Here is a 17513-nt window from a genome sequence, read left to right on the forward strand (position 1 = left end):
TCACCCATCCACAGCCCCATGTTCAGATTTTATCCTCTAATTATCTCTTGATTCCATCCACTTGGCTCCACTTATTGACTCCACTGGGATCCAATTTCATCCTGTCCTTCCTGGATAACTCCATGGCTTCTTAAGAGCATTCTGCTTAAAATTTACTTATTTAAGTTTTAATTTTCATTCTTGCTATTTAAAAAATCATTCAAATTATGTCAACCTTTAAGGATAAACTACGGGGAATTTAAAATAACATGTTTGGAAAACTGAACCACATTTTTAATTGCTAGCATTATGCCTTGTTCTTGGTAGAATCATCTTTGTTTCTTCTTTTTACATCCCAATTATAATCCCTGGCCATAATGACTTCTGCTGTAGTAAATTTATCTCGAAGAAAGTCAAAGGTCTTCCTTAAGAGAATCTTGATTCTTTGTGGCAGTCGATAAATTCTTTTCCAACAATGCCTGAGCTTCACCAATATCCTATTCAAGCATTACATTAGCCCCCAACTGTAGACATACTTTACCTGTAGGAGGAACTGAAGCTTTATAATACAGGTTATCTGCCAGGAAGAATCTGGTCTCCAGTGAATTAGTGGACTTTTTTTTTCTTCTGCATGTATTTTAGAATTTCTAAAGATGGCTTAATTTCAGGAATATGACCTTTTAGCCTCCTTTTCTTTTGAGTAAGGTTAAGTTCCATAAACTTACACTTCTGGTACTGTTCACCCAGCTTCCTGAGTACTGTATCTGCAGTCTTATTCCCAGGCTGTTTCATGAAGGAATCTACATTTTCCACAAATACAGCCCCAGGAATCCCTAGGTGGAGCCACTGCCCATTCCAAGGCCACTGCTCCTAAATCCCTGCCTGAAATTTTAAAATCCATTCTCCATGTTGCAACCAAAGTCATCACTTAAAATACATATCTGACCATGTTCTTCCCCATGGCTGCAGGACCATATCCCTTGTCTACCCAAGCCACTTCACACCTGACCTCTTCTTCCCCTTCCATTACTAGGCTTCAGACAAGTTAGCTTCCTTTCTGTTTAACAAACATACTGGGCTTGTTTCCACCTAAGGACCTTTGCACTTTCTGTGTGTCTGTCTGGAATGCCCTTTCCCCAGATCTTTACACCGCCCACTCCTCCTCATTATGTGTTCCAGGAACCTTGGCAAGTCTTGCAAGAGGAAGTCATGGGCTTTCCTCAGTTTCACTCTGCTACAGTACTTCCTTCATTTGTGAACAACCAGACTTAAATCGTCAGTGGGGGAGCTTGGCTCTGAAGGCCTGGGTTTTCATTCCCAAGGGAAAAGGCATGTAAATTACAGGCAGAGGGAAGAAAGCATGAGGAGCCCTTCAATCCTTGCATCCTGTCTGTGTGCTAATGTTTCCATGCTTGCTATGCTATAATTTCCGTGTTTGAGAGTACAGGAAGCTCCCTTTTGTGGTACTTTAAGTGTCATCATTACCATTCACCTTGAGGGTCTAATAGTGATGAGGGTCACCTCATGGGAGAGTAGTTGGGTCCACTGAAGTTGATGGGTTTGCGTGTCCCTCCCCAGAAGACGGAAGTTTAAAAATAGTTTCAGAACTTTGAAGCTGTTCAACAATTTCAACCTTACACACCTGAAAGCTAAGAAACCAGTGTGGGCAATAGTTTTTGCCCAATATTCTTTCGAGTAAAGAATAGATTGCTAAACCTCACTCTTTATAAAAATAATTCCTCTGAAAAGTCTTAATGATTCCAATTTTTATTTTATGAGTTTTAGTGATCCCATTGTCTCCAAAATAAGGAAAGGCTGTACTGTCCTCAAAAAAGGTGGTTAAAAAAAAGGGGGGGTGGCTTTATATGAAAATGTTATTATATAGTTTCAATATACAGGAGTTCAACATTTAGGGACCATCAGTCCTAATCACTCCTTATTTTTATAAAGAAATTTAATATTTCAATGATAATATATAAAATCTGAGGGAACCTTTTAACAGCTTATCACTTAAAACTTTTAATTAAAAACTTTTAAATTATTTTTTGTTTAATTTCAGAAAAGTTGCAAAAATAATACAAAGAATTCCCATGTGCCTTCACTGAGACATTTGCTTATCATTGTCTATCTACCTCTGCAGACACACATACACTTTTTTCCAAACCATTTGAGAGTAAATTGCACACATAATGTCCCTTTACCTATAAACACTTGAGTGTGTATTTTCTAACAAGGGCATTCCCTTCCATAAAGGTAGCAGAATCATAAAAAATCAGGAAATTAACACTGATACAACACTATTATCTAAGCTAGAGACCTTAGCTTAGATGCCAGTTGTTCCACAAATGTCCTTTAAGATAAAAGTTTATTTTTCTCCCTCAAGACCCATTAGGATTACACAGTAAATTTCTCATGTCAAACTTGTCACATCTCTTTAGTCTCTCTTCATCTGGAAGAGTTCTTCACTCTTTGTCTTTAATGACTTTGACAAAACCAGCTTTTCACTGTCTCTTGATAGTCTTGAGTTCTTTAGAAAAAGTAAATCCACTTATTACACTGGGGGCCTGGAAGAGAGAAACGGGTTTCCTCTCAATTTTGACCAAGTTTCCTGAAACGAAGTTTAAGAACAGATGAGCCATTTTCAAAGAGCCTATCCTCGATCATGTTATCTATTGTTTTCCTTTAAAATTTTTATTTATAGCACCTATTACAATGCGAATTTGTCATTTGTTTGCAATCTGTTGTCATCTCTCTGACTAGAATATAAACTCCAAGGATAGAGACTTCTGTCTTTTGGGCAAGAACAAGAGCCCAGCCCACTATACTAACTGATCAATGGTTATTTGTTGAATGAATGAATGAATGAATGAATGAAAGAAAAATCCGAATTGTCCTTTGGGCTTGTACTCTACACCGGCTTAAAAGAACTGAGATGGTGAATACGGAGAGAGACGATCTGGTAAGCGGGCAGGAGGGTGTGATTTGACTGTGAGCCATGAGCTCAGGCGAAAACATTCCGTTCTGCAGGGATTCCGATGAGACCCAAAGGTCAGTGAAGTCGCTGATACTAAGAGGTCCTTGGACTATAGCTGGGCAAAGTCGGTTGCCCACACCTCAAAGAGATAAGGAAATCCGAGCATAGTCTGCGTCGCCAACCGCTACTTGCCTCTCAGGGACACAGGGTTCCATTCCCTCCCACCGATTTCCACCCCCGTCGTCCACTCCCTTCCCAAAACACGCGTCTCAAACACATCTTAGTTCAAGAAAGCTGTCCGTTTTCTGCATTCTGCAAATCCCTCACCAAACTGAGCAAAGTTGGGGAGTCGGGTCGGCGGGAATCAATCAAGGAAGGTTCCAGTCTGGGGTCCTCGGACAACCAGGGACTCGTGACAATAAGTGAGAGCCGAACAATCTAAGGACATCCACCTCTCCACGTTCGGTTCCTTTCGCCTCCTCCGGCCGAAGGCAGTGGGAAGCTACAGGAATGCGGAGGAGGGAAAAAGAGAGTGCGTCCACGCCTTGGCCATAGAGATGCCCAAGACTGGCGTAGCGGTGACAGCGATTTCTGGGGAGCAACTCTTACTAGGAGGGTCTCTTGGGCAACGTAGCGGACAGCCCCGGGTTAGGGCAGGGAGGTTCCTGTACGGCGGCCCGGCATGGGCAGATTCCGCGGTGTTGGGCCGCGCCACAACCGCACACAGACCGCTCCGCAGCAAGAAACCACTCGGCATCGGGCTCTAGACCGGCGATCCTCAGGAGGACCACTGCGGCTCGAGAATTTACTTCTCTCGCGAGAATATCAGAGATCCGGTCAGCGCTCTCGCTCACGCGGTTGCCAAGGCAACTGGGCGGTTCCTGCGCGAGCGGGAAGGAAGGGTCTGTCGAATTTTTGCCTGCTAGCCTGGGAGACTTGAGGAGTGGCTGTCCCTGATCTGCCAGCCACGAAGACCACGGCCTCTGCTGCAGGTGGTAACCCTGTACCTGGCGGCCATGGGCCGTATCTCAGGGCTCGTACCCTCTCGCTTCCTGACGCTCCTGGCGCATCTGGTGGTCGTCATCACCTTATTCTGGTCCCGGGTAAGACCCCTGGCCACTCTCCTCCCGCTCCCATTCCCACCTTGGGTGGTTCCAGCCCCAGCCTGCCCCACCCTTCCCCTTCCCCAGGCCTTCCCGGTGGGATCCTCCCATACCCCTCTGACTCTAGGCCTGCCTTGCGCCCCGCCCCTCTTTCACTTCTCTTCCTCTCTGCCTTGCTTCCCAGGACAGCAACATCCAGGCCTGCCTGCCCCTCACGTTCACCCCCGAGGAGTACGAGAAGCAGGACATTCAGTGAGCACTCGGGACATGGTGGTCACAGTTAAACAGTAGTGGGAGTGGAGGGATCTTAGAAATCCAGAAGGTCTGAGCCAACCCCCCTTCCTCTCTGCAGGCTGGTGGCAGCGCTCTCTGTCACTCTAGGCCTCTTTGCCGTGGAGCTGGCCGGTTTCTTCTCAGGAGTTTCCATGTTCAGCAGCACCCAGAGCCTCATCTGTATCCTTTCTGTCTGTGCGCCTTTTCACAGCGCCCGTTTCCATCACGACTCCCTCCAGCCATCTAACTAGGCCTTTCTGGCACAGTAGCATCTGTCCTAGCTGGCAAACAGAATCTCTCCAGTTGAGAGATCTTTTTGGGCAATATGAACGATTTAATACAATCTCCGATCATTTGTTTAGCTCCTGCTATTGCACCAGGCACTGAATATCCCAAAAGACACAGACACACAGAGAAATCTGTAATTCTGTGTGATAAGCCCTGTGTGATAGGAGTGTTTAAAGATGTGCAACACGATGGAAACTCAGATAGAGGAATGAGGAAGGGGGATCAGAGAAGACTCTGGATGGGGAACACCAGGGCACTGGAGAGTCCAGTAGAGTGTATGAAGCCACTGTGAGCATTCATGTGTGCCTGGGGTAGATGGGGATCCTACTCCTACCTCCCCTGAAGGGTCCAGGCTGGCCCCTAGATGTAGAGTGGGTAGCCTGGGGTCCCAGCTGTGCAGGCTCAACTTAAGCCTCTACTCACGTGGCTGTCCTAAATCTCAGAAGTCAGGGCTGCCAGCTCTGGCCTTTGCAGTGTGGTGAGGGAGCAAGAGGTGAACCCAAGTGCAGATACCACCCGCATCACCAGCCTTTTCTGGCCCATCACCACCTATTGATACAAAGGTTTTCCTTGACCCTGGTGTGTTCCCAAGCTATCGGGGCTCATTGTAGTGCATCTGTGGCCCTGTCGTTTTTTATATTCGATCGTTGGGAATGCACTTCATACTGGTACATTTTTGTCTTCTGCAGGTACGGTAGGTAGCACCCAATGCTTGGGGATGGGGAAGGAGGTTTGCTTTAAATCAGGTTTCCCCCACCCAGTATTTTACCACATATATGAGATACCCAGTCCACTAAAAGCCTACAGCCTTGAAGTGCCCCCCTCCCCCCCACCCCTCTACACTTTAAAGTGGAGTCTCTGGTTTGGGGATTTGGGGATTTTTATTGGGAGGGGCCCTGAACCCATCACCTACCTTCTGCAGCGCCCTCCCAGCTATCACTGAAATAGCATTATTTGTCAGCGTGTTTGGGCTGAAAAAGAAACCTTTCTGATACCTTCATGACTGACACGTAAGGTTGAAGGCTGGAAGAACAAGGGACTGACTACTCACCGTTCCTGGAAGAAGGAAGGCATAGGCTTCAGCCTTCCCCTTAAAACTGCATTTGGTGGAGGATGGCAGTGTTAGTGTCAGGGTAATTATCTCTCGAGTCTGGGATTATCAGTGTTTTATTTAGTCTTTTGTAATACAATATATTTTAGAGTAAGATCAAGACTTATAAAATTTGAGGGGAGAATTAGGGTGGCCAAACTACAAGAGAAACGCAAGGCTGTTCTGCAGCCTTGCAGACTAAGATAATAGATACCGCATTTATTTTGGTTATTACGGTAGACGTCTGGCGGAAGGGAGTGGGCGGACGTATGCAAATAAAGTTGGATGAATGGTTATGACTCCCTGCTTGTGGATGAGTGGAGCATTCTGGGAGGAAATGGCTTATCCGTTTTTGTCAGCCAAATGAAAAAAAGAAACTTTTAAAAGACGTACAAATAAATGTAACAACAGAAATGGAAGAACCTAAATAACTTAGTTTGCTCGGGGTAAGACGTTACATATTCACCCTAGCTTTTAGCGGAAGCTTTCTTTCTGAGTACTGAATACCCTGAACATCTAGATTATCGTCAGGTGGGATAATCCTTACCTGTTCCTCCTTCGGGAGGGCGGATTGGAACATGATGATTGGAGTTCGGATGATGCGTGATTAGCGTCTCTGCGTAATCAGGATTTGCAACACCCAGATTACTCCTATCTGATTCTTCCTGGCGATCTGACTTATTTTGTTTGTATATAGAAAGCATAAAAAGTCACACGTTAGTTTTATTCTGCCCAAGAATGTTGGTTGGGGCTCATAAAGAAGGTTTAGGCATTAAAAAGTTGCCTTTTTTGTTCAGTTGTTTGAGAGCGACACCCAGTTTCTGCGTGCTAGCACATGCCAAGAACATGCTCAAAAGAAAATTACTAAAACATTCAATTTGTAGTTATGAAACAAACGGTAAGGCTCCAAAGTTCTATTCTACGTTAACACAGGATGAACGTCCTCAGTTATGTTTCCTAGGGAAAGTTCCCTGTATACTTTGAGTCTTAAACCATAGGGCTCAGGCTATTCCAAATAAGCAAAAGGCATCCAAGGAGATAAGATGCTTTCTGGTAGTGCCTCTCAGGTGTGCTTCACACACCCATAACCATTTTCTAGCTGTCTTATCCCTTCTGACAGCCCTTCATCCTGAGCATTCACTCAATGAACACTTATTGAACACTGTAGGCAAAGCACTGCAATGAGTACTGAGAGAATATGTGAATATGACCATTGTTGCAGTTATGATCACGCAGACGGACAAGAAACAATTTCAGTTCTCCCAGAGTAACGTAATATCAAATTGTCGTAAATGCTGCAAAGGAGACTTACAGATGCTATGGAGTAGGGATTGCTCCTACAGAAGCAGTCTGAGTGAGATCCTGGAATGTGGCTGGAGCAGAGAGGTAGGGGAGCAGGTTTTACAGGAGTCAAGCCAGATGGACATTACTGACCATGGTTACAGCCTTGATTAGGAAAGTCACATCCCACTGCAGTGTGACTTTCATTCCCACCCAGTGGTTTGCTCCACGCATTTGTGAAAGCTGACTTTTTGTTTTTCAGAGACGTTGTGGACCAGTTGTTAAACACAGCTATTATCAGAATTTAAATAATGTAAACTTACAGTTAAACATAATATTTTAAAACAGCAATAAATACTCAAAATTCATTCCTTCCTGATTATTTTCTACATATTACTATTATATGCTCTTGAGGTTATTTATATTTATTTTTATCTGTATGGTGGAAATACTACAAAAAGATGTACTACTGTGTATCTCTTCCCAACTCAGATAACAAGTTGGTAGTTTGAAATTGGTCTTGGTTTACACCACAGAAATTGACAAGCACTAAATATCAGGCTTTGTCAATTGTCTAGATCAAAGATAGTGGTGAAGAAAATGTTAATAATGCAGATTAAATTTAAAAGTGTCCTATCTGTAACTGTTACATTGTGAATAGCACCAAAAAAATCAGGGAAATATTCTCCCAGGATTTGAAAACTTAACAGATTCAGCAAAAAAGTCACTCAAGTCATTGAGGAAGTTTCAACATATCTTCATTGTTTCATTTTTGTGTTATTCAAAAATGTAAATAAAAATATCAACCAACTTTCATGTTGGAACTAGACTTGTAGTTAGGATACAACTCCATTTATGGAATCATGGGTACAAGAGTGGAATTTACATTAAAGAATATTGTATATATTATTATTTGTAAATTCTGTTACACATCCTTTATATCAGTAAAATTCAAAGTAAAGTTAAATATGTACATAAATGCATACTATTTTTGGAGAATTGGTTGTTAAACATTTACCAGCACATTCCTGCCTCTACTATCCCAAGAAACTGCCCCTCACCATCGACTTGTGCCTAAAAGAAGCTTACTCTTCACACTTTAGCTTGATCTCTTTTCAGCATATGTTGACCACTCACCATTTGAAATTTTTTCTCCCTTGGCTTCCGAAAAATAGTTCTCCTGGTTGATTTCGCACCATTCTGGATGCCCATCTTGGATTTATCTAAAAATATTGATTATCTACAGCAGGTCAGTCACTGGGAACATACTACCTGAGATATATTCCTCCACTTACTCCTTAAATCTTGGTGATCACTACTCCTTGGGTGACTTCATCCACCTCTTGTCTCAACCACCTAGATGCTGCTTGTAAGTCTTGGCTCTCTTATGTGAACCCTAGTCTTGGGCAAAGACTACTGGAGCAAGCTGGGGAGGCAACCCTGGGTTCCAAGGGCAACCAGGTACCCTTCCTGGCTGTGTGATCAGCAACAGGTCATTTAATCTCTCTGTGCCACAATTCCTTCATCCACACTTCAGAAGTAGCTAATACAAGCACTTCAACTATCTGGCTCTTAGTCAACACCAAAAGCTTCGCCAATTAGCATCTTCCCCAAATAGGTTTCCATTTTACAGTGAAATTAGTAGCTTGTTAATCAGCATAAGCCAGTCATGAAAAGACAGATATTGCTTAATTTTTCTTATATGAAGTACCACAAGTAGTCAAATTAATAAAGACAGAAAGTAGAATGGTGGTTACCAGAGGCTGAGGGGAGGAGGCAGTGGGGAGTCAGTGTTCAGTGGGTGGAGAGTTTCAGCTGCGGGATGAAAGGAGTTCTGGAGACAGGTCGCACAGCAATGTGAATGTGCTTGTCACCACCGACTGTACACTTAATAATGATTAAGATGGTAAATTTTATGTATTTTTTACAACTTAAAAATAGATAATTTTAAAATAAAAACAGTCAGTGGAGAAAAGAGATTAGTCAATAAAGGTTGTAGAACAATTGAGTAGACATCTGGAGAAAAATATGGATCAGTACCTGACATGAATATTCCTGGTAGATCAAAGACTACAGTGTAAAAAAATAAAACCATGAAAGCACCTAAAGAACACTTGACATTTTTACCTTTTTATTTTAAGTACTTTTAGACTTACAGAAAGTTACAAAATGAGTGCAAATGTCCTGTATACCCTTCACCTGTGAGTCTGCTGCTGTTTTGCTCCTTCAGTTTTTGCTTTGTTCTTATACTCCACATATGAGTGAAATCATTTGATACTTGTCTTTTTCCACCTGGCTTATTTCACTGAGCATAATACCCTCTAGCTCCATCCATGTTGTTGCAAATGGTAGGATTTGTTTTCTTCTTATGGCTGAATAATATTCCATTGTGTCTATATACCACATCTTCTTTATCCATTCATCTACTGATGGACACTTAGGTTGCTTCCATTTCTTGGCTATTGTAAAAAGTGCTGTGATACACATAGGGGTGCATATGTCTTTTTTAATCTGAGAAGTTGTATTCTTTGGGTAAATTCCAAGGAGTGGGATTCCCAGGTCAAATGGTATTTCTATTTTTAGTTTTTGAAGAACCTCCATATTGCTTTCCACAATGGCCAAACCAACTTACATTCCCACCAGCAGTGTAGGAGGGTTCCTCTTTCTCCGCATACGCACCAGCATTTGTTGTTAGTCTTTTCAACGCTGGCCATCCTTACTGGTGTGAGGTGATATCTCATTGTGGTTTTAATTTACATTTCCCTGATGATTAGTGATGTGGAGCATCTTTTCATGTGTTTGTTGGTCATCTGAATTTCTTCTTTGGAGAACTGTCTCTTCATATCCTCTGCCTATTTGTTAATCTGGTTATTTGCTTTTTGGGTGTTGAAGCATGTAAGTTCTTTATATATTTTGGATGTTAACCCCTTGTCGGATATGTCATTTACAAATATATTCTCCCATACTGTAGGATGCCTTTTTGTTCTGTTGATGGTTTCCTTTGCCATACAGAAGCTTTTTAGGTTGATGTACTCCCATGAGTTCATTTTTGCTTTTGTTTCCCTTGCTCGAGGAGATGCGTTCAAGAAGAAGTTGCTCATGCTTATATTCAAGAGGTTTTTTGCCTATGTTGTATTCTAAGAGTTTTATGGTTTCATGACTTACATTCAGGTCTTTGATCCATTCTGAGTTTACTTTTGTGTATGGGGTTAAACAATAATCCAGTTTCATTCTCTTACATGTAGCTGTCCAGTTTTGCCAACACCAGCTGTTGAAGAGGCTGTCATTTCCCCATTGTATGTCCATGGCTCCTTTATCATATATTGACCATATATGCTTGGGCTTATATCTGGGCTCTCTAGTCTGTTCCATTGGTCTATAGGTCTGTTCTTCTGCCAGTACCAAATTGTCTTGATCACCGTGGCTTTGTAGTAGAGTTTGAAGTTGGGGAGCATAATCCTCCCAGCTTTATTCTTCCTTCTCAGGATTGCTTTGGCTATTCGGGGTCTTTTGTGGTTCCATATGAATTTTAGAACTATTTGCTCTAGTTCGTTGAAGAATGCTGTTGGTATTTTGATAGGGATTGTATTGAATCTGTAGATTGCTTTAGGCAGGATGGCCATTTTGACAATATTAATTCTTCCTATCCATGAGCACAGAATGTGTTCCATTTATTGGTATCTTCTTTAATTTCTCTCATGAGTGTCTTGTAGTTTTCAGAGTATAACTCTTTCACTTCTTTGGTTAGGTTTATTCCTCAGTATTTTATTCTTTTTGATGCAATTGTGAATGGAATTGTTTTCCTGATTTCTCTTTATGCTAATTCATTGTTAGTGTATAGGAAGCAACAGATTTCAGTGTATTAATTTTGTATCCTGCAACTTTGCTGAATTCAGATATTAGATCTAGTAGTTTTGGAGTGGATTCTTTAGGGTTTTTTATATACAATATCATGTCATCTGCAAACAGGGACAGTTTAACTTCTTTCTTGCAAATTTCTTGCAAGGATGCCTTTTATTTCTTTTTGTTGTCTAATTGCCATGGCTAGGGCCTCCAGAACTATGTTGAATAAAAGTGGGGAGAGTGGGCATCCTTGTCTTTTTCCTGATCTTAAAGGAAAAGCTTTCAGCTTCTCACTGTTAGGTATGATGTTGGCTGTGGGTTTGTCATATATGCCCTTTATGTTGAGGTACTTGTCTTCTATACCCGTTTTGTTGAGAGTTTTTATCATGAATGGACATTGAATTTTGTCGAATGCTTTTTTCAGCATCTATGGAGATGATCATGTGGTTTTTGTCCTTCTTTTTGTTGATGTGGTGGATGATGTTGATGGATTTTCGAATGTTGTACCATCCTTGCATCCCTGGGATGAATCCCACTTGGTCACGGTGTATATGATCCTCTTGATGTAGTTTTGAATTCGGTTTGCTAATATTTTGTTGAGTATTTTAACATCTACGTTCATCAGGGATATTGGTCTGTAGTTTTCTTTTTTGGTGGGGTCTTTGCCTGGTTTTGGTATTAGGGTGATATTGGCCTTGTAGAATGAGTGTGGAAGTATTCCCTCCTCTTCTACTTTTTGGAAAACTTTAAGGAGGATGGGTATTAGGTCCTCACTAAATGTTTGATAAAATTCAGCAGTGAAACCATCTGGTCCAGGACTTTTGTTCTTAGGTAGTCTTTTGATTAACAATTCAATTTCCTTGCTGGTATTTGGTCTATTCAGGTTTTCTGTTTTTTCCTGGGTCAGCCTTGGAAGGTTGTATTTTTCTAGAAAGTTTTCCATTTTTTCTAGGTTATCCAGTTTGTTAGCATATAATTTTTCATAGTATTCTCTCATAATTCTTTGTATTTCTGTGATGTCCCTAGTGATTTTTCCTTTTTTGTTTATGTGCATTTAAATATGCAGTTAACTTTGAACAACAGGTTTGAACTGTGGAGGTCCACTTACACATTTTTTTTTCAGTAAATACATTTGAAATTTTTTTGGAGATATGCAACAATTTGAAAAAAAAAACATTTTCTTTAGCTTGCTTTAAGAATGCAGCATATAATACACAAACTATGTGTTGTTTATGTTATCAGGAAGACTTCTGGTCAACAGTAGGCTATTAAGTTTTGGGGGATTCAAAATTTATACAAGGATTTTTTACTATATCAACTATATTCCAATAAAAAACATGTACATGGTAAAAAATCATAAGCAAAAGTTAAAAGATGGATGATAATTTATGGAAAATATTTATGATTCATATTGCAGAGAAAGGGCTAATTCTGATGCATAAAAATCTACAAATCTGTAAGAAAAATACAACTAACAACCCTATGAGAAATGTACAAAAAAAATTGTACAGACATTTCACAGAAAAGGAAATATAAATAATTCTCAAAGACCCTCAAGAACTACCATAGCAATGAGGTGAGATAGGTGAAGTAAGTGAAGGGGAGAAAAATTAGTGAGAAAGGGAGGCTGTTTGATATCTTTATCTAGATGATGGTTACATGAGTGTACACACATGTCACAATGCGTCCAGGCATACACTAAGATTTGTGCATTATTATGTGTACTTCAATTTTAAAACAAGAAAGAACTGTCAAATATGTAAAAGGATGCCTAAACTCATTTACCATAAGAGAAATGCAAATCCTGTTAAACTTACATTTGTAATGATCAAAAAGTTTTATAGAGAGTTGAGAGGGTATGGGTTTAAGCAAACAGGCCTCACCCATTTGTTGGTGGGAGTAAAATTTGATAACACATCCACAGAGTGCAATTTGGCAATATCCGTCAAAATCAAGATTGATCGGTTAACATCACACCCTCTGAATATTTGCACATAGATGAAATGGGAATGTGTTGATCACTCTGGATTTTTTACTGTGTTGGCAAAAGATTGGAAACAACCTAAATGTCAAGAGTGGATTGGTTAAATTATGTTACAGTGTTCATGTGGCCAGAGAGAAAGCAAACTTTTTCCACTGTTATGGAACAATCTCCAAGGTATGGTAAGTGGCAAAAGCAAGTTGCAGAGCAGTTAATGTATTTTGCTTCCATTTGTGTAAAAAAGTGGACAACTGTGCACTGAACATTTCTGGAAGGCAGCAAAGGGAAGAGGGAGGACTGGTTGTTGAGCAGAAGCTGGGTGACTGGGAGAATGGCTGGGAGAGAGGCTTCCTCCATATGTTCCTTTGAACTTTTGGACTTTTGAACCACATACAAAAAAAACAAATGATAACGTTTTAAAAGGATGTAGGCCTGCAGCTGCTTATGTTCTCTGTCTGGAAATGAAACTAAATCAGAAGCCAGAAGAACCAGAAAGGGAGAAAGACATCCCTGACGACATCACACGAGCACCTACACCTGCGGTTTCCAATTATATGAGCCATCAGATTCTCCTCTTTGGTTCACATCTGTTTGAGCTGTGTTGGCAAGTGGCTTGATCATTATGTTCATCAAAGATCAAATTTTCCCCCCAGCTTTATTGAGGTATAATTTGCCAAACATGCTCTTTTAGTGATGTATTTTCTTGTTTGTATGGTAGCTCCTGATGCCAGCACAGTGTCTGGCATTGTAGAAAGCAAGAGCATCCATTAACAAATGAAGAACATGAGGCCCAAAGAAAAGCCATCCACTTCAAGACGTCACACAGATAGGGAGAGTGGGGCTAGAACCCAGGTCTCCTGGTGTCAGGCCAAGTCCATTGACTCAATTCAAGAAGTGTTTATTGAGCACATTCTCCCTGCCAGGCTCTGAGCTGGGCATGTGATTATGGAGGGAAATAAGGAAGATGTGGCTTCTTGCTAACCACACTGTTTGGAGGGCGACCTTCACCCCCCACACCAAATAGAGGAGTTTGTAAACCCCAGTGAGTCCCTCATGCATGGGGGTTGCAGAGTGAGGATCTGGGACCAAGAGGCCTGCCAGACTCCCAGTTCCAGAAGACTGTTCTGCCTATGTCTTCTCTGCCCACACTGGGCTCTGGCATGTGGCTCCCTACTACCCTCACCCACAGTACTGTGCTCCCAGGGGCCTGAGGCCTGGGCCTGCCCTGCTAGTAGCAAGGGATCAGGGCTTCTTCATCAGCCCAAACAGGGCTGTCCTCACAGGAGCAGTGGGCACACGGGTCCTACCCAAACCCATCCACTTCAAACAGGTGTCTATGAGTCCCCATTAGCAACCATTTGCCTGCTAAGCTGGATTCTTTTATAAAAAACATTCCTCACTGAGACCATAGTTCACTGTCATTCATTGTTCATTTTTCTGCCGTCTTTCTGGTACTGTGCATGGTACTTGAGCAGGGAGAACTACACAGATTAAAAAGATACTACTTTATGTATGTATACAAAAACTTTAAAGAGTTATCATTCCACATGTGAAAAAAGGTTGATGAACCAATAAAAAAGCCCCTATCAAGGCATTTCTCTGAGCCTCAATGTTTCCTCAAATGTAAAATCAAGACAATACCTACGTCACAGGATTGTCATGAGGGTTGATTGATCATGGGAGGCATTTACAGTAATGTTCCTAAGACCACTGCTGTAACAGCAAAAAAATTGGAAACTACCTAAAAGTTGGTCCTTGAAAAACTAGTTAAATAAACTGTGGTTAAGACTTCTGGTTATATGTGGAAGATTGGCCATGAGGATTTGTCTTCTCTCCCTTCCAAAATGTAACTAAATAACAGGAGAGATGTCAAAGAGGCATAAATCTACAAGGACTCAGAAGAAGACAGCAGTGGACACAAGACTCTGACAAGACTTTGGAGGCTGGGCAGTGGGAGAAGGATGGTGCCAGACCAAGCAGGGCAAAGGGAGTCAGGACACGATGCTCAGAGATTATGGAAGTCCCCAGACCCTGGGTTAGGACCTGGCTGAGCACAGGGGGTAGCTGAGACCCTGTGTTTAACGTGTGGAGACTCCTGGGGCTCCCCTACCTCTTACACTTGAGTCATACACACCACCCCTCTGCACGCTCACTTTCAGGAGGCTTTGGTCTTGGTGACACCAGACCCAGGAGAGGTGTGGCTTGAGGCTAGAAACAGGAGCTTCCACAGCTGCAGATCTAGCCCCTGCCCCCAAACGCACATATCAGCAGGAATGGAGAATGGAGGATATTCTCTCAAAAAACTGGCCTGAGAGAACCTGCCACCACCTATCAACAAATTTCCCCCCAAAAAAGGATACATGAAACTTTCCAGAAAGTAAAACAAAAACACAAATGAGTTGGGAGTGGTCAAGGGAACCTCACTTAGCTTTATGTCCAATGTTTTAATATTCTGCAAGGAGAATGCAATCACATTATTTGTGTAATTAAAAAAAACGGAGCCCATGTGGTAACACATGTAACGTGTCTGGCATAGTAGATCTCTGATAGTTTCTCTTCCCTCCAGGAGCCCAGGGCTTGGCAGGAAGACCCCAAAGCTTTCTGGACAGAACTCAGCCAGAAGTCATAGGGTTTGAATAGCTGATTGTGATAGTGGTGTGGCTAGCCCCTCAATCCCCATTTCAACATTCCCAAGGGCATGCTTCTGTTCCAGATTAGAAGGTATTTTACCAGATGTGTTGAGGGACACACAAGGTCTCTGAAATTAATTACTAGTTTGGTCAGGTTTGACTGATGTGGATGGACCAAGTTCATGAATCAGTGTGGGAATGACCCAGCCCCCTTCTATCCCAACATCTAAGTTAGTTAAGCTATTAGAAGAGGAAAATACAATAAAAGAAACCCTTTATTAAAACCTTTATTAAAGGTTTTCTTCGTGTTGCCTACATCAGAATCACTGGAGGTGCTTGTAAAGAAGTGAGCTTGCCACCCTCCCCCACATCTTTTGAATGAGCCTTGGGAATGGGGCCCAGAGATTTGGCTGCAAACCCATGACGCAGGTAAACCTAGAAGCCACAATCTCCGTGACATAAATATATTACTTTATTTTTCTTTAGCTCAACTTACCTTTGTATTTATTCTCCATTCTACCTGCTTGCAGAAAACATCCTTTTATTTATTTCCAGGTGAACTCAGTCATCCCATCCCTTTTCCTGCCTCCAACACTGATCTAAATTTGAGGAGTCCCTTAGCACCCCAGCATAGGTGGGGTGGGTGGGAAGGCTGCTCAGTGAAAGTCCTCTCTCTCAGATAAATCTGTGGATCATATGTGCCCTCATTTCTACTTTGCTGTTGCCCCCAGGATCCAATAGCAATATGCCCACTTTCTAACCCACATGGACTAGGCTCCCCAAATTTATTCTGGGTTCTATGCCTTCCATGTCCCCTATACTTAGGTGTTGGGAAAACAAGGACCACTCCTAAAACAGTCTCTGACATATTTTCTGTGCCTCCACTAGCTATGCCCCTGCTAGTGTGGGGTGTTGGAGGTGGCCTCTGCCTGTTTGCACCTCCTACAACCTTCCCTGTCTTAAACCCAGACACTGCACTTTTGACCTTAAAAGCCTGGAATATGGCATCTTTGTTCTTTGGCTAGAAAACAGAGTAGTCTCAGGGCCAGAAAGCAAGAGCTAGCACCCCACAACAGTCTGTAAGACCCTGAGAAAAGCTGTTCTTTTACATCCTTTTCACATAGGCTGTGCCACCCAGACATTCTGTGTCTGCACAAGGACCCAAGGACCAGGGAAATGGCTGCTCCTGGGAGGAAAGGAACTGAGAGCATGTCATCTTACATCTGCTGAGCACCCAATATGTGCTCTTAGTTCACTTACCTCCCCGAGACAGCTGGGAAACAACACCTCTGGTGACAGAGCCACTCCCCAGGCTTCTGCTGGGAGGGAGTGGGGTACTGTGTGGGGGAGGTTCTCACACCCAGAGGCCCTGGGAAGCCTGGGTGACAGAGGGAAGAAGTTGGCTCTTACTTGTTCTCAGAGACCAATGCCACCAGCTTCCCCTGCACCCTTCCCAGTATGCAGTGAGTATCCCATGCCAACAGGGGCAAGTGGTAGAGGTGTGGGTGTGGGTGTGGCTGCGAGGGCAGTGGTCAGGCCTCCCCTAAGAGTGAAGATGCCTCCATCACTCTTGAGGCTTTCCTCGATCCCCCCAGTGAATAGGCAGCTCACCTGGTCCCATCTCTCCTCTCTGAAGAGCCAGGCCTGCTGGGAAGGAGCTAGGTTGGTGTGAGCAGCTGTTGGGGTGGTCAGAGGACCTAAAGAGTCACCCATTAGGAATAGAAGGGGCTGTAGTTAATCTCCTCCTACCAAATTCCAGATCAAGCCATTTAAGAAATATATATTTAGTGCCTACATTATGTAATATATTTTAGGTCCAGAACCTGTCCAAGGTCACTCATACGAGCCTAATATGCATGTAAATTAGTACAATGTACCTGGGTACTGCAGGTGCCACTCTTGCCTACTGTCTTTTCCCCAAAGAAAAACAAAAGCTCTGTCCCTTTGCCCAGACCCTGTGCCTGAGATCAGAGGCTGAGCCCTCCTGCAGCCAGGAAGCTGACCCAACTCTCAAAGGAAGAACTAAGTTTTGGCTGGTCTGCAAGCACCACGTGAAAGAGCCCCAGGGGAC

General features: G+C 42.5%; 1 protein-coding gene, 1 non-coding gene and 1 pseudogene across 4 annotated transcripts; 2 read left to right on the top strand and 1 right to left on the bottom strand.

The window, feature by feature from the left end:
* Positions 1-89: 89 nt before the first annotated feature.
* Positions 90-820, bottom strand: LOC118917755 (prefoldin subunit 3-like; annotated as a pseudogene).
* A 2568-nt stretch (positions 821-3388) lies between these two features.
* Positions 3389-15879, top strand: TMEM107 (transmembrane protein 107). 3 transcript variants are annotated; one of them, XM_036895882.2, is made up of 5 exons: positions 3389-4056; positions 4241-4308; positions 4409-4509; positions 5210-5306; positions 5540-7356. In XM_036895882.2, exons 1-5 carry the CDS (start codon positions 3970-3972, stop codon positions 5607-5609), a joined length of 423 nt encoding a protein of 140 aa, XP_036751777.1. In that variant the 5' UTR covers positions 3389-3969; the 3' UTR covers positions 5610-7356. The 3 variants fall into 3 exon arrangements, with proteins under 3 accessions (XP_036751777.1, XP_036751778.1, XP_036751779.1); XM_036895883.2 differs by having other exon boundaries at positions 3391-4056; positions 5210-5311; XM_036895884.2 differs by lacking the exon at positions 5540-7356 and adding an exon at positions 13531-15879 and having other exon boundaries at positions 3393-4056.
* Positions 6232-6367, top strand: LOC118917923 (U8 small nucleolar RNA). The gene has a single exon (XR_005026936.2). It is a non-coding gene; the product is annotated as a U8 small nucleolar RNA (small nucleolar RNA).
* Positions 15880-17513: the final 1634 nt, after the last annotated feature.

The sequence above is a fragment of the Manis pentadactyla genome, chromosome 4 (assembly GCF_030020395.1).
Source record: "Manis pentadactyla isolate mManPen7 chromosome 4, mManPen7.hap1, whole genome shotgun sequence".
Lineage (NCBI taxonomy): Eukaryota > Metazoa > Chordata > Mammalia > Pholidota > Manidae > Manis > Manis pentadactyla.

Coding starts and splice junctions, on each gene's coding strand:
- TMEM107 (XM_036895882.2), top strand. CDS start 3,970: ATGGGCCGTATCTCAGGGCTCGTACCCTCTCGCTTCCTGACGCTCCTG. Junction 4,057..4,240: donor TCACCTTATTCTGGTCCCGG/GTAAGACCCCTG, acceptor CTTGCTTCCCAG/GACAGCAACATCCAGGCCTG. Junction 5,307..5,539: donor TACATTTTTGTCTTCTGCAG/GTACGGTAGGTA, acceptor TACCTTCTGCAG/CGCCCTCCCAGCTATCACTG.